General features: G+C 41.1%; 3 protein-coding genes and 1 long non-coding RNA gene across 6 annotated transcripts in view; 3 read left to right on the top strand and 1 right to left on the bottom strand.

Moving 5' to 3' along the window:
- Positions 1-3374, top strand: part of aspscr1 (ASPSCR1 tether for SLC2A4, UBX domain containing) — a 36002-nt gene extending 32628 nt beyond the window's left edge. For both annotated transcript variants that reach the window (XM_015038683.1, XM_015038684.1), the window contains one exon: positions 3134-3374. In XM_015038683.1, coding sequence (XP_014894169.1) covers positions 3134-3144 — 11 coding nt within the window. In that variant the 3' untranslated portion in view covers positions 3145-3374. The remainder of the gene's footprint in view (positions 1-3133) is intronic.
- LOC106951270 (uncharacterized) lies at positions 110-3127 on the bottom strand. Its single transcript, XR_001425786.1, has 2 exons — positions 2625-3127; positions 110-2363 (listed from the first exon to the last, which is right to left on the bottom strand). It is a non-coding gene; the product is annotated as an uncharacterized LOC106951270 (long non-coding RNA).
- Positions 3375-3466: 92 nt separating the features above from the next.
- On the top strand, positions 3467-9139 carry LOC106951269 (myeloid-associated differentiation marker-like protein 2). Its single transcript, XM_015038685.1, has 3 exons — positions 3467-5378; positions 7146-7513; positions 7917-9139. Exons 2-3 carry the CDS (start codon positions 7233-7235, stop codon positions 8566-8568), a joined length of 933 nt encoding a protein of 310 aa, XP_014894171.1. The 5' UTR covers positions 3467-5378; positions 7146-7232; the 3' UTR covers positions 8569-9139.
- Positions 9140-15331: 6192 nt separating this feature from the next.
- pycr1b (pyrroline-5-carboxylate reductase 1b) lies at positions 15332-20454 on the top strand. 2 transcript variants are annotated; one of them, XM_015038687.1, is made up of 9 exons: positions 15332-15466; positions 15945-16038; positions 16953-17023; positions 17130-17309; positions 17473-17580; positions 17705-17818; positions 18132-18224; positions 18540-18703; positions 19704-20454. In XM_015038687.1, the coding sequence occupies exons 2-9, from the start codon at positions 15972-15974 to the stop codon at positions 19879-19881; spliced, it is 975 nt and encodes a 324-aa protein (XP_014894173.1). In that variant the 5' UTR covers positions 15332-15466; positions 15945-15971; the 3' UTR covers positions 19882-20454. The 2 variants fall into 2 exon arrangements, with proteins under 2 accessions (XP_014894173.1, XP_014894174.1); XM_015038688.1 differs by lacking the exon at positions 15332-15466 and adding an exon at positions 15527-15595.
- Positions 20455-20898: the final 444 nt, after the last annotated feature.

Here is a 20898-nt window from a genome sequence, read left to right on the forward strand (position 1 = left end):
GGGTGTAAGCCAAACGGGCCCTGCGGTTTTTTTACTTGACCAGGGGGGCCCGGGGATTTAAATTTTTTTTTTTTTTTTTTTTTTCTGATTTCGGCGTGCGATTTTTTTTTTTTTTTCCCCATTTGAATCGTGTCTGAAACAAAAGCTCTCAGGGCACAAAACGTAAAAACAGCTGAAAGTGATCGAAAGACAGCAGGTAAATTATGTCGGTGCATCAAGAGGACGCTTGTAAATGTAAATTTTGTTGTGCAGACATTCATCATTTGTTGAGTGAAATGGTCATAAAACCAATAAATTACAGAACTTGGCTGTGATAAACCTGAGTTTAAATACCGTCACTCAGTCTGACACGTGCTTTGATGCATCTACTTCTGATCAGAAGCAGCTGTTCATCCAAACGGATATCAGTTAAAATCATGTTTCTTGTGTGGTTTGACTGCTGTATTTTAAACCTACTTAACATGAAGTTCATGTCATTCAGCTGAGAGGATGGAGAGAAAGAAGAGAAGAAGAGAGAAAGAATCACAGACAGGGGAAGGCAACAGGTTGGTCTGATGTTAGGCAGAAGAGAAGGAACAGCCACTTAGTCTCGAGTGATTGTAATTTCAAAAACAAAAAAAGTGTATTAGAAAGAGCTGTAATTTGTTTAAAACTAATAAAGTTTGTTGAACCATATGACTTGTAAAATCTGGTACAAACTTGATGACGTGCACACACAAACGACACGCAAACAAAATTGTGCCGCAAAGTGAGGAGAATCTTAGTCGCTCTAAATTCAGCTTGTCTGCTTTCATGAATATACAAAACATGTTTATATGCTGATGAGTTGGAAATGATTCCAGCACGCCGTCGCTTTCTGCAGCACGGCGTTACGTTTTGATGCCCGGCAGGAGCGCGTCTCTGAAGCCCAGGAAAAGTTTCTTTACCGGCTCGTTCATGTTCTGATAAATTATTGTGGCCTTTCCTTGGTTTGCAATGTTCGGGCTAAATAAGCAATATTTATTCTTATTTTCAAATCGTCACATAAGGATTGGCGGTAAGACGAAGGTGAGCGTGGAGTGAGTGAGCACAGAGGTTTTGAGTTTTACTTTGATCGTTAAATGTTTTTACTGTTGGGTTTTACCTCATTAAATGAAACGTATCATTATAATCACTTTCTGCTTCATTTTTCTTTTATGCCCACTCTGCTCGCCGACGCTCATGATGACACAATCCTCGTTTGAACAGGGCCGTCTGCACCGCTGTCACTCCTGCAGTCAGTTGTGTTCAACACGCCCCCTTTACCGCCCTCGCGGTTTTATTCTTCGTACAATTTGCCTCTCATTTTAAATCTCTGTAGATCAGGCTCCAAGTGCTTAAAATGTTCCATTGCTGCTGAATGAGCGTACAAAGCTTCATTAAAAAGGAGCGAAAACACCATTAGACACTAAACATGGAAATAAAAGCCCACTGAGATCAATTACGTCCCTTTGTCTTGTTGCTGTGAAAGAAGTTTTTATCACTGCAGTTTTGCGTCATTAAGCTCCTAACAAACTGAGAACAGCATTCACCAGATTGCTGCTTCTAAGGAACAGAACGGCTGGTGACTCACATCATCGGGATGGATGTTTGGATCAAGCAGTTGGTTCAGGACGGTTGTCCGCATCCCGTCCTGAAGGCACCACCCACACACACGCACACACACACACACACACGCGTGCTTGGAGTGCCCAGGCAGAGAGCCTCTGGTGCAGCCGCTCCTCTGATGTCGTGTCGTAGGGTTTCTGCTGGTCACCATGCTGGTGTTTTCCTTCAGGGTACTCGCTCTGTTTGCGGCCCCTCCCCCCGTGTTGTTTGTGTTTTTGTGAGTTTTATTTCTGGCTGATCTCCGTGTGTGTCCTCTCTGAACCCAGCTGTGGCTGTTTTCTCTTTCATGAAGAAAGTTAAAAGAAAAAGACAGATGAGAGGGCGCTCAATGAGGATTATAGATTCCATGTGTGGACCGGTGCACGGAAACGCGCTCGCTCTAGACTCTGCTCGGCGCGTGCGTGTCGCGGCGTTTGTCCGTTTCTGAGGGGATCAGCAGTGACGCGTCAGGAGAGCATCCAGGAGGAACGAACCCTCAACTCGTTTTGTGTTCACTGTTTTATTCATGACTTTGCTCTTGTCCTTCATCTCCATGACGAGTGTTTTTCCAGTCCGGAGCTCCTGCACTTCCCACAAATGTCTGGAAATGAACAGTTTTCCAGCTTTGGATGGGTATCCATCTGTCTAGCCATCCTTCTGTCAGTTTAGCCAACATCCTTTCTTTCTTTCTTTCTTTCTTGGTTCCTTTCTCCCATTTCTTCACAGTTGGACATTTTTGCAGGCTGCACATTTAACGTCTGGCCACTCTATAGATACCTTGAAATCCATTTGTAAAATTGGACTAAATAGGACTGAAAACTTTAAATTTCAATCTTATAGTCTATAGTTTGGATGTAGAACTGTATGGGAGCCCTGATTATACAACATTTTGTAAGTCAGTCTATTTTCTGAAGCAGTTCATTGGCTTTTCTTACCAATTTATTTACTTCCTAACCAGCTGCTTTTCCCATTACAAATGTGTGCAAAACTTTGTTGATATTCCGCGAATGTAAAAAAACAACACAATTTTGCAATTGCGGTGTTTCCATTAAAAGAGGCTCTGTTAAAATCACCTGTAAGTGAGAGACGGAGAAAATGACACGTAGCTGTCAGTATTTTGTACAAACATCCAGACAGGTCGGGGGTGAAGTTATGGAGACGTTTTCAGGTGGATCGGGTTATAAAACCACATTCCAAGGATTCGTGTCTGATGGCGTTCAATCCACCATCAGACATTAGGAAGTCATGACCTTAAAATCAATCTGAATACAAAAACGAACGCCACAATTTCCAGATTACAAAAAAAAAGCATTTATATCCTTCCTCCGAACTATTAGACACTTCTTCTTTGTCTTGCCGTCTCATGAAATCCCCCAGATTTCATAAAAAATCTGGGGGATTTCTCATTTCTCATGAAATCCCCCAGATTGAGCTTTTTCACAATGTGAAAAAAGCTCCAGAGTGTTTAAACGCTTAGGAATACTAAGCTTCCTGTGGCGTATTTAACCGTTTCCTGTTTGCTACCCAGGTAAGAAATGAGGCGTGTGCTGCGCGTTGAAGGAGTCGGAGTCTCATCCAGACCTCTGCTGTGCTTCCACTGAGGTCCTGATCCACCAGAACCAGAACCTGCTGCCTTTACAGACGGAGATGAATAGCTGAACTGATGAATTTGAAGGCGATTGCTGTGTTTCATTCCAGTTTGTTCCTGGGATAACAAGAGCGACGTGCTGGGAACGGGGAAGATGATTGAATAAAGAGTCTTATACTAACAGGGTTTGCTCTTGTTTGTCTTTTATTCTCCAGCTCTAGAAATATTTCTGTCTTCTTGATCCTAGAAGTTTCTAAGTTTAAGAAGGAACCATTCTGCTTAGATTTTGGTAACTAACATGTACTTTATCAGGTTAATTAATTAAACATGAACTGACTGAGGAGTTACTTAAACATGAACTGACTGAGGAGTTACTCTCTTAAAGCTGTGACTCCTGTATTTTTAGCAGATTGAACACAAAATAACGACATTTTTATATTTCAATTTATTTTGAGTGAATATTTGGTGGTATATTTTAGCACTAAGGGAGTTCCTTGCGTGTCTGACTGAGCTGATGGATTATTAGACTGAGGCTGTCAGACTGTGCGGCACCAGCAGGGGGAGACAAAGACCTAAAAATATAAACAAAACGCTGTTTTTTTTGTTTTTAGTTCATTCAAATTGCATCGTCAAACCAAACGGCTTGATTTTAGTTTGAGTTGGGAGTAAAGTGAGGCTGACGTGACATTTGCCTTTTTCTCCGCCTTGAGGTAAAATTAGAAAATCGGATCTCTGTCCCGCTTGCTGTGCTTTTTAACTCACAACAGCTGCTGACAATTTGCCTTTCGGATCTTAATTTTTAAGCGTGTCAAACTTTAAATATATCTTGAAATACTGTTCGCTGACCCAGTCTCAAGTTGCAGAACTCCAGCCTCACACAGCTGTTGATGATTTCACTGTCGAGTCCAGTGTGAACCAAACGGCACAACTCTACTCTGCGCATGTGTGAAAGTTTTCATCCATCCAAGTCATTCAGACTGACGTTTTCTCTTCATGCCGTCAGTTGGTGTGTTGAGACATTTATTATCTCGGTTTCACAAACTGTTCAGAGTCTGAAGCATTTCAGATTTTTTTCCCTCAAACTTTTTCTTTTACTGTAAACATATTTACAGTTGTGTAAATCTGTAGTATATGTGTTAAATGAATACAAACAGATCTATCCGAAACCTTTCAGCTTATAAATAAAAACAAACGGATCGGGCTTCAACTCATCGGTTCCTGGTTTTCTTTGAGTTCTGCACTGCAGGTTCGTTTGCAGAGGAAAGACTTTGAAATGCAACAGAAAATGAAAGGCTCACAAGTTTTTGCATAAAAGCAGAAATCCCCCAAAGTAAATGAGCCTGAGTCTGAGCACATAAAGTCCTCTCACCGATTCTCAGTTGGATTAAGGTCTGGACTTTAACTAGACGCTTTCATGTGCAACAACTGTGCTGTCAACAACTTCCTTGTTGCCACTCCTCCATGTCTGGATTGTAAGACTCAATGTTGTCTTGTGGACGACTTCTCCCGGCTTTGGATCTATGCAGCTCCTCCAGAGTAACCATGGGCCTCGTACCAGTTTTCTTTAATTCCTGTTCAGATGTGAGCACTTTGACCTCACGTCATGGTAGGTTTACACATGTTTCATACTCTTTCCATTTTCACATGATGGATTGAACAGTGAATATTCTCTGTCACGTCACAGTTATGCTCTTAGTTTTAGTCCGTGGCAGAGAATCTCAATAAAATGTGTTGAAATTTGTAACCCAACAACAATCTGCAGATTCATTAAGCCGTTGTAAATCATCACATCCTGATCGTTGTATTTTAAAGCGACGATGTTCCCCTTCATGTGGTCAGCAGAGGGTCTGCAATGTGTCTGCATTCCTCCAACTCCACACCCAGCCTGGTGGACCTCTTCACGTGGGGACAGCCCAGCCCCAAATAACTTTCATTCTGCTCCCGCTGACCAGCAGCGACCCCCCCTCTTCACCACACTGGGAGGAGAAAGTGTGTGAGGCGCAGTGCGTCTCGGGGAAAGTCAGAAGATGAGAGGGTGGATTTTGGTCCTGGAAGGTTCACCTGGAGCGGATTGTGGAGTTTTTCTACGCTGAGCGTCGGGCCTGGACCCGACGCCGATGCTGAGGAGCTCTGAGCGTTTTGCTTCATGTGATCGAGGGGGCGGGGGGGATCGGTCAGCGGAGAGGTGAGTGTCCTGCTGCCGGCCCGGGCTAAGTTCTCGACACAACATCTCTGAAATGCGTTTCCCCTCGCGTCTGTCTCGGCATGCCGCGATTCGTCAACACAAAAATAAATCTTGGCGTGGCTGAAACAGCTGAGACCAGAATGAAGTCGTTCGAAACACTTTCCTCCTCTTATCGTGACATATATCCCAATCTTTTGAGGCGTCGGGTTTTGATCCGGTCACAAGCATTTTGTTTTCGTGGCTGAAGCGTTCGCGTTTACATCGATCAGTACCGGTGACGTGAAGTCCACCTGTCCAAGCAGGATTTTCCTAACTTCTTATTCTGCTTTGCGAACCAGAACAGGAACATTTAGTTTGTATCATTCACTCAACCCAGAACGGGAATCAAACCAACAGTTGGAGCAAAAAGAACCAAAGGTTTTCACTCAGTCCAGAGAAGGAACTAGAACAAACTTAGAATCCAGAGAAACTCTCATTAGTTTATCTAGAGAAACCCGTTACTAGTTTACAAATCACAACTACTCATCCTTAAACATGGGGTTATACTTTTGTTTTCGTTTTCTCTTCTTTCGTCCTTTCCTTTGGTTTGCTGTATTTCCTTCTAATTCATGTAAAGCACTTTGAACTGCTTTACTGCTGAAACTGTTGCTCTATAAATAAAATTACCTTATCTTACTTTTTACTAATTTTCTTTAGCTAAAGCTTCAGGATGCAGAGAAATTATAGAGCATCTAAATGCCATTGTACAAATGCCTCAGTCTGGGGGAAGATGCATAAAAATTCTCATCATAACGTAACATGACACAGAGGAAAAAATTGGAATAGACAGAAAAAAGTCTTCAAAATGAATGAAAACAGAAACTAATGCAAAAAGGAAACCGAGGAGCTGCAGAAGTTTCCAACCATTAACTCCAAGGATCCTGACAGACTCTCACCAAAGTAGAGTGAATGCTAAATTTAAACCAGCGTCTTTCACCAAAGTATTAGTTTCAGGTTGTGCAGATTTATGCATTGCTCTTATTGAAGCTTTTTCTGTTTTATTCCATCTATTGACAATTTGTTTTCAGCTGAATTTTACAGGATTTATGTAAAATTACAAATTCATTTTGAAATGTTTTGTTGTGATCTACAAATCTGGGGTTTGGTTGATTTTCTACATTAATTTAGATTTTAGACCCATTGTGTTTTGCTCCCAAGAAGATAAGTATATTTTTTTAAATAATTTGTTAAATAACCTGATATTTGAATCATTGAAAAATAAAATGGCCCCAAGCTCAAGGGTTGAGTCAAGACAGAGGTTATTTTTATATCGGATCTTTAGGCAATTTGTTCCCATTTCCTTCACTGGATCGATAAAAAAGCACCACAGATGAAAGTTTGACAAAGCAGCCACAAACCTGGCATGGCCTTCAGTTTTGATAATGCGAGAAAGGATGCAGGTTTGAAAAACCGTGTGCAGCAGATGTTCCTGAAAGTCACTCGGAAATGGGAGAGACTCCAGCAAAGACCTGATATATCCATCATTCTTCAGTCGATCACCGACTGCGTGCCAAGTTTCCAGCTAAAAACTGACTGGGAACCATTTTGTTGAAGCTAAATCATTATTTTCATATCTGGTTGAGTGTCATGTTTCACTAAAGCAAAGTCTAGGAGTTGCACAGTGGATAGAAAATGAGGGGGAAAAAATAACCAGTTAAGATAGAAAAGTAAGAAAACCCCTACAAGTCTTAAAATGAGGAAATGTCACTCTGTTCCTTTGCTTCACAGATGTCCTGAAGAAAGAAAATCCTCAACAAACCCGTGTTGAACCAGAAACGTGGAGCTGCTTCTGGACAAGTCGTTTTCCTGTCGGCCATGGACTCGCAGGGGGGTCCGTACCTCAACAAGGGGGCTCTCTGCTCCACCCTGGGTGGCGCCCGGATCTGCCAGTTAGCCATGGGCTGTGCTGTGATCGCGATGGTGACCCACAGCGCCGGGTACAGCGGCTCGCAGGGCATCTTCTGCATGGCGGCCTGGTGCTGCTGCTTCGCCGTGTCGGCGGCCATCTTCTTCCTGGACGCCACCCGTCTCTACAGCTGCCTCCGGGTGTCCTGGGACAACCTGACGGTCACCTGGGCCGCCTGCGCCACGCTCATGTGGGTGACAGGAAACACTGGAGGGTCCATTCACGAATTAATCATTCAACTCAAGTTCATTTCTATAGCACATTCCAGCAACAAGGCGGTTCAAAGTACTTTACGTCATAAATATTATTTCATGATACCAATTAGAAAACAATCAGTAAATGTTGTGTTTTCTCAAATACAATAATCAAAATAAACAAGCAAGTATTTAGAACCTCTCTGGCTGGTCTCTGGTTGGAGAGTGTCCATAGGGGGAGGGATGTCGGGGTTCCCCTCATTTCCCTTTGACCGACCGACCGCTCAATTTCTCAATCAGTTTTTAAGATTTTACTCTTGCCTTGATTTGCTGGACCTGACTGTGCCTTGACCCGAGAACCCAGACAGATGAACCCGTCTTCCTGTCTCCTTTCTGCAGGTACGTGACGGCCTCCGTGGTTTACCCGCTGTTCTTCGTCAGGTCCGAGTGCCCGTACGAAGGCTGCGAAGTCCGAGACTTCCGCATCGCCGTCACCGTCTGCTCCATCCTGGGAACTCTGGCCTACGGAGCCGAAGTGGCCCTGTGCCGGGCCAGACCGGGCCACATCGTGGTGGGCTACATGGCTACCGTCCCCGGCCTTCTGAAAGTGGTGCAGGCCTTCGTCGCCTGCGTCATCTTTGGCGCGCTGGCCAACGGGAGCCAGTTCTCGCGTTACGCCGCCACAATCTACTGCGTGGTCGTCTACGCTTCCTGCTTTGCTCTCACCGCCCTGGTGGTCATGATGACCGTCTGTAAACGCACCAAAACTGTCAGGTGCATGCCCTTCGACCGCTTCGTGGTGGTGTGCACCTTCCTGGAGGTTTTGCTCTACCTGAGCGCCTCGGTGGTGTGGCCGGTTTTCTGCTTCGACTCCAAGTATGGGTCTCCATGGCGACCCTCGTCGTGTCCGCAGGGGAAGTGTCCGTGGGACAGCAAAGTGGTGGTGGCCGTGTTCTCCTGCGTGAACTTTGGGCTTTATCTGACAGACCTGTTGTACTCACAGAGGATCCGATTTGTCTCGTCGCGCGTTCCCACCAACTCGCGGGTGTAGAACCACTCAGAACAACTAAAAGAACTTTCAACCCACCTAGAAACAATGACACCTTGACAGACATGAATCCAGTTTCGCACGAACATTTCAGGAAGCCAGGACATGTCTTGTGTTTGGTGCCAGTAGCTGCAGAGCCGGATCATCTGTAAAACCTGGGCCAGACTTTAGAAACAGGGCAGCAGCTCGGATCCCAAAGAGTTTTGGGGGCCCCAGATACTTTTTTAAAAAATTTTATGAATACATATTTTGCTTCTACTTTATATACAATTTATAGGCTCATATTGTGAGGATTTTTTTTTTAAATAAATATACATGATACTCAAGTGTTGGAAATTTATAAAGTAATATTTCTGGGGGCAACAACATGGATCACTGCTCCATGTTGTTCCCTAGATTTTAAACCTAAATGCATCAATTATTGTATGTGACTACATATTAATCTATTGTAATCTGCATTAGTAGGTGCAGTGGATTGTGCACCAAAACTGACTCCAGCCCACAGCCTTGTAGACCCGGCCTTGTAGAAAACTGTAAAACATTTAGATTACTAAATAAATTCAACTTTTCATTATCTTTATGAGTCACTTTTTTGAAATAATTTCTTATTACTTTGCCAAAACCAGGAAAGATACAACATAAAAACACCAAAAAATAGCTTTACATCACATTATGCATGACATTTTAGAACTTTATTTATTTACAGTTCATCTGGAAAGGATGGTATTTTATGCAACATCCTTTTTAAAATGTTTTTTTTTTTTACCACATAATATCAAAGTGAAAAGGTTTGTGTGGGAATAAAAGTCACATGTACATAAGTATTCACACCCATTGCTGTTTGTATTTGTAGGACATCAAATACAACCATGATAAATAAACTGATACACAATAATTAAGCATAAACTATGGAAATGAAAAGGTTTGTTTATGGGTAAAATAAATATAAATGGAAGAAGAAATGCCCTAAATAGCAACATGTGGGAATTAATGGCTAAAAGGGTGAAATGGTCCCAAGCCTTTCAGTGGTTTCTTAAAGAAATACATTTTCCTCATAAGACGATGAAGTACTGAACTAAGAATTAACATCTGAAAATTTGGGAAAGAAAGTTTTTACACGACTCGAGACAAACCGTGGTTTGGTAATGATCTCAACCATCTGAGATATTTGAAATAAAATGGCTAATCCTGACATGCCTGGAGGCCACTGCTCCTGAAAAACACACACACACACACACACACACACACACACACACACACTCCAATTCAAAAAACTGCTGAGGAGTTTTTCCTCTCCGACGCGCCCCACAGAAATGACATCCTACCTCTTTAAATGATCCCTTGACCCATTCCTGACCCAAGCTTTCTCAGACCTACACATACACAAGTAAACCGTCCAAGTACGACACTTTTCGTCTGTGGATTAACACACACACACACACACACACACACACACACTGTCCTGCAGTTTGATTGCCGGTGAAAACAACGCATAAAGTGTGTAGCATAAATCGTACATCTGGTAATGGCATCTGTACTATGCCTGCCATCTGCAAACCCCACACCCAGCAATTCACAGGCTGCCGAAAATAAACGCCAGCCGTCTGCAGTCATTCTGAAGCAGTGACACTGCATTTATAGGAAGCTCCTGATGTCAAAGCTGCTCTGGGAATGTTTTCGTTCATACAAAGAAAATGGACCGCCGTTTTTTAGAAAGAAAGCCGAGGACATTTTCTCCAGATCACCTTCGGTTTGAACCACCACGTTTGGAAACACACCAGTGATTATCACACTGACAACAAGGTCGATGTTTTCCGAGCAACCTGTGTGTGTTTACACTCCAAACATGGCGCTGCCAGGTCAAATCTGTCATGTACTCTGGCTGTTCGAACGATCTCTGAAGATAAACTAGAGGCATGCAGAGTTTGTATGTTGATGAGCAGAAACAGTTCTTTAAAAAAGTACAAAATAGCAGAGAAATATCATTTAAAGAAATTGCTTGAATAAATACATTAAAAGCCAAACAAAAAAATAGCTGAAGAATCAGAATCAACTTTATTGGCAAAGATTGTGAAAACTTGACTCACAGACATAAATTATAAAGATATAAATTTACAGATGTTAGATTAAGGATAAAGAAACAATGTGGACGTGTATTTGCAGCCATATTTTATATAATTAAAACAAAAAAAAAAAGAATTATGTTGCAGTTAAGCCTAAGAAAATAGGACTGTACCCGAGTGGAGGGTGACATCACAGAAGATGGCATCTGATTTGTGGATTCCTCGTTGGCGTGTATCAAACTGGTCAAACTGGGACGGATTACACAAATTCTCTAAATGAAAACTTTTCTGAAACATCCCTGGTGTATCATATTGTTTTTTTTTAAATCAATGTGACAGTTATTTATTTTTATAAAGACCGGTAAAACCCTGATCTAATGTCTGATCAGTGTTTTTGATATATATATATATATATATATATATATATATATATATATATATATATATATATATATAAACTGTTCAATAAGATAGATTCCCCAGAAAGAGAACGTGGAGCAGCAAACATCCTGTAAAACTGTCCAGCCCGTGAATCCGGCACCAGCTGGCCACTTCATTTGTTCAAATCTGACTAAGACTCCTGAGGACGTCACTGTGTGATTTAGAGATTTGCTGCTTTACTCATTCTGCCAATATTTTTGAGTTACAGAGTGAAAATCGGTGACTAACGTGTAATTGCAAACAATTAGAGACCAAAGCGACGGAAGCTTTCGCAGTCGGTGTCAGCGCAGTGTCTGTCACAGCAGATACCCCTCAGTTTTTAGCAGCTGCTTCATGCATAGCGGTCTTCCTCCCTGCTGGCCTCCGTCTCAAGCAGCGGAGACGCTCTGCAGACGGGGAAGAGCTGTGACAGGTGTCCATCATGGCTGTCCCCTCTGGATCTCCGCACAGAGGGACAGGGGGGGACGGCTGGTCTGCGATTAATCTCTGATGTCACAGACTGCTGATGCGGTTTCCTCCCTGAAGCTCTGGGCTTTGGCTTGACCAAATGTGTGGATTGTTGCCGGCATCATCTGAATCCTCTCTCTCTCTCTCTCTTTCTCTTCCTCTCTGTCTCTCTCAGTGGATTCATGACAACTTCACATGTAAGGATTACTGTGGAGAAGAAGCTGAACACGCCACAGTAAACGGTGACACTTCTGTGTGATCTGTTGCAGGCATGAATGGAAAAGAAGAATCAGAAAGATCACATTCGCTACGGAGGGTTTTGATGAGAATGTGCAAAAGCAATATTCTATGAGCAATGTCTACTTTTATTTCATACCTCTGAGCTTTTCAGCTGTTCTATGAGACTAAGCTCCTTATGTGTTTTATTTTCATGTTATTTGAGGAATAATTGCCTGCGTGACGTTGGGCCCCATCTTCTTCAAATGAAACAAAATTAGTGTCAAATGTTTTTGTGCTACGTTTGTGCAGCAAAATGTTTCAGTTTTACTGCTTCCTTTTAAAGATATTACTAGATATTTCCAGAAGTCATCAAATGTCGGCCTCCCTCCTGCCACATTTCTAAAAATCAAGCAAAATTTGATCCCAATCAACATAAAACAGTTATTTTATATGAAGTTTCTTTGATTTTGTTCGTGTGTTGGGCGGAGGTTGATCTCTGGTGACCTCTGGTGACCTCTGGACACTTTATTTCTAATCTTACCAATTATAACAGCACAAACGTAGCATAGTTGATTGACACCGTATTCCTTTAGATTGTGTAAATGTGGACTGGCTGGTTGACCTTTGATGACCTCTGAAATGTTTATAAATATCTTTAAAGTGATAGCGGGACAAATAAAAAAAATTTGCAGCACAAATAAAAAAATGTTGCTGCACAAAGCAGCACAAGCGTTTGACACAAATATTAAGTTGAAGAAGGTGAGATGCTGACTTCACTCAGGTGGAGTAATTTTCTGGGGTTGTGTTGAGTAATTGTGAGGAGTCAGTATCTGTGGCACAATGATTATATACATTTGAAAGCTTAAATTTAAATGCAGTGTATAAAAAGTAATGTAATCATTTTTCTCCATAACTGCCATTTCTTCTTTTCAGTCATATAGGAGTTCGCTCTCTCTCTGAAACAAATTACAATTCCCTTCAACTAGACCTCAGCGATCAAATACTTATTTCTTGCAATCAATTGCTAATTAATTCTTTAACAACCATGCAGTTTCTGGATGTTGTTTTAGATTCTGCTTGTCACAATCCTCTCTGCCTGCTGGCTTGCTTTCGTTGCACACGCACCAGAACACACCGACTCGAGCCTTCAGTTGCCGCTAGCAACAATCTGTCGTGACTTTTTCTCCTGGATCTGCCAGCTTAATACATTCCAGCTCTGGGGTCATTTTTAGGAATCTCTCAGGGTTTCATCAAACAACAGCAACGTCATGACACGCCTCAGCGCTCACGCAGAGTCTGAGTCATCGTTAAAAGGGACAGACGCAGGCAGTGGTAAACTTTGTACGTCAGTCAGACTGAGAGGGAGAGCCACAGGGAGAACTGCAGAGAGCTTCAGCTGGTGTGAACTAAGTTTAAAGCTGCTGTATGTAGCTTTAAAAAAAAAAAAAAAAATATATATATATATATATATATATATATATATATATATATATATATATGTGTGTGTGTGTGTGTGTGTGTAATAGGATGGTGACAGTTTAAACAAATATGTGAAAATATATTCTTTTTAATAAAAGCTACATACTGCAGCTTTATAGAGACATAATTTAAGTTATTTTGCACCTTCAGTTAATCAGAAAATAAAGCGTGTAGATGATTCTTTTTTTCCTGTAAATATGCGACACCTGACTGGTTTTTATTTGGTTACATTAATTTGTGTAAACCACAAAAACGTTTCTGTTGCCTATACTTTGCAGAAATTATTTGTCTCAAAAGTAGATTGGCAATATTTCTATTTAAATAATTAGGACAGAAAATTGTACAACAAAGGCTGGGATAGGCTCTATAACTGCAGGAGGAGGAAAACCTACTGTGGGAAACTGAATTAAAAACATTTGAACATCTGTACAGGCAGAAGGTCTCATTCAACACCGAGCCGAGAGGCCTGAGGACTTCATTTGTTTATGTCTTTTTTATGGATCCATCCATCCGTTAAAAAAAAAAATCCTTAAATAAACGAGCATGCTTGTCTTTGGACTGAGGGGGGGAAACTCCAGAAATGCAAATTAAAAACCTGCACACTCCAAACGAACAGCCGCTGTTGGGATTCGAGCCCAGGAATATTGATTTATAAAATAAATCAACTTTTAAACTGAGTTAAATGAGTAGAGGTGAACCGACAGACAGAAGATGGCACAAAGACTCAACCAAATCCAGAGTGAACAAGATCGCTGATTTAGACTTTACTTGTATTTTTGTTTTAGAACAAGAAAGTTCTGCTCACGTTCGACTGACTTAACGAGGATCTGAACAGCTGAAGGTCCCGGGCCATCAGCTGCATTCGGCTTTAAATATAGACATGAACATACAGCCCACCACCCCAAGTCTGCATTCCTGTGAGGAAATAAATGTGGCACCTTAGGGAGGCAGACATACCAACTTCCTAATGTATAGAGTAAATTTAGCCTAGTGAGGCATGAGAGACATTAAAGGAAGTAGTTGGAGAGGAGCGTTGATCCCTTTAATGTCTACACAGGGAGGAAGAGGATGCTCTGCTGGGATGTAAATTAAAAACGGTCAGATTCACGGTTCAGGTTTTACAAAAGTTTGCATGGAGCAGCTGTGAGCGGTCAATACAGACAGAAGTCACAAATTCACATGAGGGAGTCATGCTAACACGCAGACCTAAAACAACAACAAAAAAACACTATTACAAAATTCACAGCTTCTCTAGCATTTGATACAATTTCTATAACATGTACATTGCAGCTCATGAGTTTTGTTTTAGACAGATGTTTGTTGTGTTGCTGTTTTCTCGAGGAAATGGGGACTCTTAAGTTGCTCTTTGGTTTAGCTTAGCGAGTCCTCCTACATCAGCTCCTCTGTTTTTATTTGTGTGTCTCTGCTCTGTCTTCTCAAACCCTCAGCTGGTTGTGACAGATGGTCGCTCATACCAGGTCCTGCTGGAGGTTTTTTCCTGTCAAACGGGAGTTTTTCCTCCTCACTAGTGTCGCTACATGCTCAGTAGTGAATGCTGGAAGTCAATAAAATCAGCGGGCTTCCCTTAGACAGAAAACTTTTTAAGCTAATTTAAATGACAAAGTGAACTTAATGCATTGTTTAAAAACTAGGATTAGTTGGAATCTATGTGATTAATTAAAATGAAATGGCTTTTTCTGTAAGGTGCATTGAGATGACTTGTGCTATCTTACTGCTTAAGACACGTTCTGTATGGAAATGGTCTATAAAAAGTTTGATTGACTGGTCAACAAAGTGGTACATTAGTTGGTATTAGTCTATTATGTTTGCATAGATAGATAGATAGATAGATAGATAGATAGATAGATAGATAGATAGATAGATAGATAGATAGATAGATAGATAGATAGATAGGTTTGCAGTCAAACAGCACTTTCTACAAAACATGACCTACTTTTACATCACTGTACTTGACCATTATCCTCTTTAGCGCAAAAACTCAGAGGAATGATGCAACTGGGCGTAGCGAACATTAAGTCCCGCCCACATCTTACATTCCCCGTTTTTATTGGTCGAATCCACAGAACGTCTGTTCATGATTGGTCTAATCCCTTTTCTTTTGCGTACGCCGCACACTTGGGGGTTGAGTAAAAAAAGGGGGAAGCCACGTTGACACAAGAAGTGGATATTTTTTTGTGTCCCGGGAAATAAAGGTCACGTCGACAACTGTCTATTCAGCTGAAGCGTCGACAGTAAGACATCTGTTGGTTTTTAATGATTGGTAGTTTAATCTCCAGAAACCCGGGCTAGCAAGAGGCTACCTGGTGCATTCGGGAGTGCTAGCATCATAAAAGGAAGAAACTAGCTGTTCTAGCTCCACGGTATTACACGGAGTTAAGGGTATAACTGAACCGTAGCACAGTTTACAATGATTTATCTTTTATTTTGACTCATTAGAAGGTATTTCTGAACTGACAATGAAATAAAGCATGCTTTTGTTGTTAAGAACCTAACTGCCAAACAGTAAGGTAAAATAATTTACTTCTAAACGATGTTGATGTGTGTTTATGGACTATCTGAAGAATTTTCCCCTCATGTTTGATCCCCATCAGCTTTATTTTTACTTTTTTAAATCAAGCTTGACTTGAAAACCTTTATAGAAGCCGCTGTGTGTTTTTAAAAAAGGGAGGCAGATGTTGATCTGCAGCATCTGTCTGCTTTTCCGGACAGGTCGTGAAAGCCACATCATCTGCCAGAATGAGCGTTGGATTCATTGGAGCAGGCCAGCTGGCTCATGCACTTGTGAAAGGTTTCACTGCTGCAGGTAAAGATTTCTGCAAATATTTATCTGTTTTTCAACTATTTTTTTAAAGTTAGCTTTTGTCAACCAGGACATCTTTCTTTCTTGCAGCGTAAAATACCAGCTTACTGGAAAGCACAGTGTTATTGTCTGGCACTGGAAATAATGGCATCTGATTGCAATACTGCCCACGTTGATATCGCAGTAAACTAAAGATACCATGATAGCTTTAGTTTTATTAAGGTTCCAAGCAGGTGCTTGTAATCCGTGAGAATGTTTGAATTTCAATGAGGTGTTTTCAGTGAATAAAGACCTTTTGAAGTTCTTAATATTCAAACTGTGTAGTTTTGCAATAAAGTGCAATCTAACATTTGATTAAAAGCCTAAATTTGGGAAACATTATTTGCAGTTGAAGCCAGATATTTAAAGACAACAAAAAGACACAGACACATTTTCTTTCTCCCCATCTTCTTTTAAATCAGACTCAACTTTTGTTGTTTTAAGTTAGTTAGAATTACCAAAATTATTTCTATTTGCTAAATTTTAGAAAACGCAGGGAGGACATTCTTCAGAGTTTTTTTTTTTTTTTTTTTTTTTAGCTTTTTCGAACCAGTCAGGTGCATAGGGTGTTATTTTAGTTATATTTTTTTCTGTGCAATGTAGAATACTGTCAAGATATTACTAAGAACATAAATAAATCATATTATAAAATAGCGAAGTTATTACTTTTTTTATTTAGTTCATTTGTGTTATTTTTATCTCCAAAGCGTGGAAACGTTTGAAAACTTACCTTGAAAAGTTTCTGAATCCTGTTTAATGGCTAAACAGAATCATAAGGTAATCTCAGATCAACTGATATTGCCTTTAGTAGTTTCCTGTGCAGCCCTACTTATTTGAATGTTTATTTATCATCTCTTCATCCTTTCCTTCATCATCAGGTGTGATCGCAGCCCACAGGATCACAGCCAGCTCCCCAGACACAGACCTGCCCACGGTGACGGGGCTGAGGGTGAGGCTTGGCTGTGTGGTGTTTTGAAATGTGTGAAACAAAGAGTGCGCCTTTCTTTCTTGCAAATTTTTATTTTAAGGCCCATGTTTAACGGTTTTCCCTTTAGAAAATGGGGGTGAATCTGACCACGAGCAACAAAGAAACGGTCAACAGGAGCGACGTTCTGTTTCTGGCCGTGAAGCCCCACATCATCCCCTTCGTCCTGGACGAGATCGGACCGGACATCGAAGACCGCCATCTCATCGTCTCCTGTGCTGCGGGCGTTACCATCAGCTCCATAGAGAAAGTAAAGCTCTTAAACATGCAGGATGTTGGAACGTTTCCCCCAACTCTCCAGGATCCTTTTCTACATCCTTCCTCTCAGAGATCCGGTTAAAGCTCTGTTGTGACTCTCTTTTACACACCTGATGTGTTTTTTTTTCTCTCTCTCTCTTCTCTGCTTGATGCAGAAGCTGCTGCAGCACCGTTCGACTCCCAGAGTCATGAGGTGTATGACCAACACTCCTGTCGTGGTGCGAGAGGGCGCCACCGTGTACGCCACGGGAACACACGCAGAGGTCAGTGGCAGGATCGGTGCGCTGCTCCAGCAGAGAGAAACTGTTCCTGTTTGGAAAACACGATGAATATAATCTGAAAAGTAGAGCCGAACGTTGACGTTACCCATGTGCGGCTTTGCTCAAGGTGGAGGACGGGAAGCTGCTGGAGCAGCTGATGGCCAGTGTTGGGTTCTGCACAGAGGTGGAGGAGGACCTGATTGACGCCGTGACTGGACTGAGTGGCAGTGGACCCGCCTACGTGAGTGAGGCTCTGTTTTTCAGCAGAATTTGAACCACGTGAAGCTAAAAACCCCAAAATTCTAAATTCTAGTCTAAATTCTACATCTAGGCTTTAAGTATAAATTGATGAACTTCATTTTCAGTTTTCTATGTGCAGTTTTAAATACCACTGGAAGCTAAAAGCTTGACTTTTTCCTGTCAAGCAATAATTTTTAGAGGGCAGCATAATGAATAAAGCAACTGTACAGATGAATCCCAGATATTTGTGATGCAGCTTGAACTAGTCCTTCTCTTTTTTTTTTTTGTTTTTTTGTTGTTGTTTTTTTAACCAGGCCTTCACAGCCCTGGACGCTCTTGCAGACGGAGGAGTGAAGATGGGTCTGCCCAGAAGGCTCGCCGTCAGACTTGGAGCTCAGGCTCTCTTGGTGAGTTCTCTGATGTTTGTGCATCAGGTGTTTTGACGCATGTTAGAAGGCAAAAAAAAAAAAAGGATCATTAATGTTTTGCACCATTTAAAATGACTGACAGAAGGACGTTTCTTTTCAGTATTAATGATACTGCAGAGAAACTAAGAGGTATAGTAGATTCTGACCTAAAATAAAAGGATACCTTTCTTTTTTTTTTTCTTTTTTTTTGTTGCATTTGACTTATTTTCCGCCGTTGTGAAATGTCAGAATGATTTCAGCTGTTTTGGTTGGAGCTTGAATTGTTACAGCTGTGTTGGTCCTGATGTTCCTCAGGGAGCAGCCAAGATGCTGCTGGACTCTGAGCAGCACCCCGGCCAGCTGAAGGACAACGTCTGCTCACCAGGGGGCGCCACCATCCACGCCCTGCACTTCTTGGAGAGCGGCGGCTTCAGAAGCCTCCTGATCAACGCGGTGGAGGCTTCATGCATCAGGACCAGGTGAGGCTGTCGCATCACAAGATCCATATTTCACATCAATTTTTGAGATGCACAAACATGATATTATTTTATTTTTTTATCCAAATTTAGAGCGTCTTGCTAAAGTATTCATACACAAATGAACCTTTTCATACAACTTTGTGTCGCAGACTTTAATTTTGTAGAATCACGTTTCGTTGCAGTTGATCTTTTGTGTCGTTTCTTCCAGCTTTGCACTGGGAGACCAAAGTTTTTGCCTAATTTGCTCTCCAGATTAAATTGAACTCAGATTTTTCATTTAACCACGTCAGCCTTTTTGATACAATATTAAAAAAGCATTAAAAGATGCAATTGAACTAATAATTCAGTTTCCTTTTTAAATAAACATTTTCTTGCCTCGTATGCAACAAAGTAGAATTATTTTATTAAATACTTGCTCATTTCTAGCTAAGGATGCGTCTGCCAACATCAACATGTGAAAAGCTTGCTGCTTGACTGAACACTAATATGGTTTTTTTTAACATATTGATAACTTCATAACAAAATGTGCTTAATGGGAGATTTTCTTTTTACAGAGTTTGAACCAGATGAAGTTAAAAATTATGCCACTTGAGTCATAATTTTTCCCTCATCATATATGAAACATTTATGTATTTATTGTTTGTACAGTTTTGGCTCAATTACTGTTCCGAGTGTTTTGTTCTTTCTGCAAATGGCATGTTTTACAGTCTGCATACTCCAGTTAATAGTCAATTACTAAAGCAGCTGACGATTATTTCAATAATTGGTTAATCTTAATTAATCCAATTAATTGTTTCAGCCCTGCTGTTTACTAATTAACTGACTACTGAAGGCAATAGTTGGTTTAAGAGTGAAGTGGGCTGAATACAAAAGCCTCTCACAATTCTCTCTTTTTTTTTTTCATTTGTGAAATATTTGAAAGTGAGCTATCTTTTTGACACAGTTAAATTCTACTGAACAACTCCTGATTGGGTGTGTTTGTTTTTACTTCTCCTTGCAGGGAGCTGCAGTTCCTTGCGGACCAAGAGCGCATCTCTCCGGCAGCCATTAAGAAAACCACCCTGGACAAAGTGCTGCAGCAACCTGGGGTCGCGGTCGGTGGAGACGCCGGCGGGAACGGCCGGTCGGGCCTTAACCTCTTCAACAACCGCACGTCTGGGGTCAAAAAGAAGAACTGAGAGCAGAGAGAGAGGCTCGCCGAAAGACAGACACACTGCCGGATCACGTCTAAACATGCAGACTCTCAAAGGGTCTCCAGCCCCCCGTCCAGCCGTAGGATTAAACAGTGGACTCAGGACTGCTTTGGAATCACCAACAAATCAATTTCTGGTGTTATTTATTCATACGAGAGCCAGGAACACACACATTTCAGACAGGTGTATTCTGCACAGCCGGCGCCTCCTACTGTGATTATATACGAGCACAAGTCCAGTTAGAGAAGCCAGAAGAATCAAAGGTGCTACTCAGCTGTCTTTACAGCCTTAAACCTCCATCATGTTCCACATTTTCTTCACATATTTACTTTTGGCATAAAGTTAACAAAGACTGAACACATTTTGATCATCCAATGATATCTGTCAGGGATTTTGTCCCCTGTAAAAAAAAAAAATCTTTTTTTCTGTTATGTAACAAATAATTTTGTCATCCTATCATTTCTCTGAAAGCCCAAAGACAATTTTTTATGTTTTTCTTTTCAGCAAATGTGATGTAATTACCTATAAGTGCTACAATAAAGCTTAAATAAGGTAAATTAAAAAGCGCAGTTTATTATGTAGATTTATGAATTTCTCTCTAAATAGTAGTAGTATTTGTTTTCTCCACAGTAAATTCATTACATTTTATTCAGAACAATTTCTTTGGAGTCTGAGCCTTTAAAAGTTTTTATTGTTATTTCCAGTAACTATAAAAGTGCTTTTACTCTGCAACACGCATATATTTGTCACAAAACATTGTCTGCTTTGTAAAGCCAGAATAGTAAAACAGAGCCCTCAGCATGATGCTGCCACTGCTGTGTTTGACATTCAGTTCAGTTTCCTTGTCCGCTTGAAGAACAATCCCAAACTGGTTATGGGACGGATGAAGCAGACTACATGGATGATCTTCTCCAAGCCTCAACCTGAATGTTAAAACTGAAGAAAGTAACTTTTATAAATATTTTTTTATTTAACATATTTGTCAAAACTATCACTATATTG

The sequence above is a fragment of the Poecilia latipinna genome, unplaced genomic scaffold, assembly GCF_001443285.1.
Source record: "Poecilia latipinna isolate Pla-1442-1.1 unplaced genomic scaffold, P_latipinna-1.0 Scaffold449, whole genome shotgun sequence".
Lineage (NCBI taxonomy): Eukaryota > Metazoa > Chordata > Actinopteri > Cyprinodontiformes > Poeciliidae > Poecilia > Poecilia latipinna.

What these genes read in the sequence shown, in the direction of transcription:
- pycr1b (XM_015038687.1), top strand. Translation starts at nt 15,972, where the DNA reads ATGAGCGTTGGATTCATTGGAGCAGGCCAGCTGGCTCATGCACTTGTG. An exon ending in CCACGGTGACGGGGCTGAGG is followed by an intron (nt 17,024 to 17,129) that starts GTGAGGCTTGGC and finishes TTTTCCCTTTAG; the next exon opens with AAAATGGGGGTGAATCTGAC. An exon ending in TTGGAGCTCAGGCTCTCTTG is followed by an intron (nt 18,225 to 18,539) that starts GTGAGTTCTCTG and finishes GATGTTCCTCAG; the next exon opens with GGAGCAGCCAAGATGCTGCT.
- LOC106951269 (XM_015038685.1), top strand. Translation starts at nt 7,233, where the DNA reads ATGGACTCGCAGGGGGGTCCGTACCTCAACAAGGGGGCTCTCTGCTCC. An exon ending in GCCGCCTGCGCCACGCTCAT is followed by an intron (nt 7,514 to 7,916) that starts GTGGGTGACAGG and finishes TCCTTTCTGCAG; the next exon opens with GTACGTGACGGCCTCCGTGG.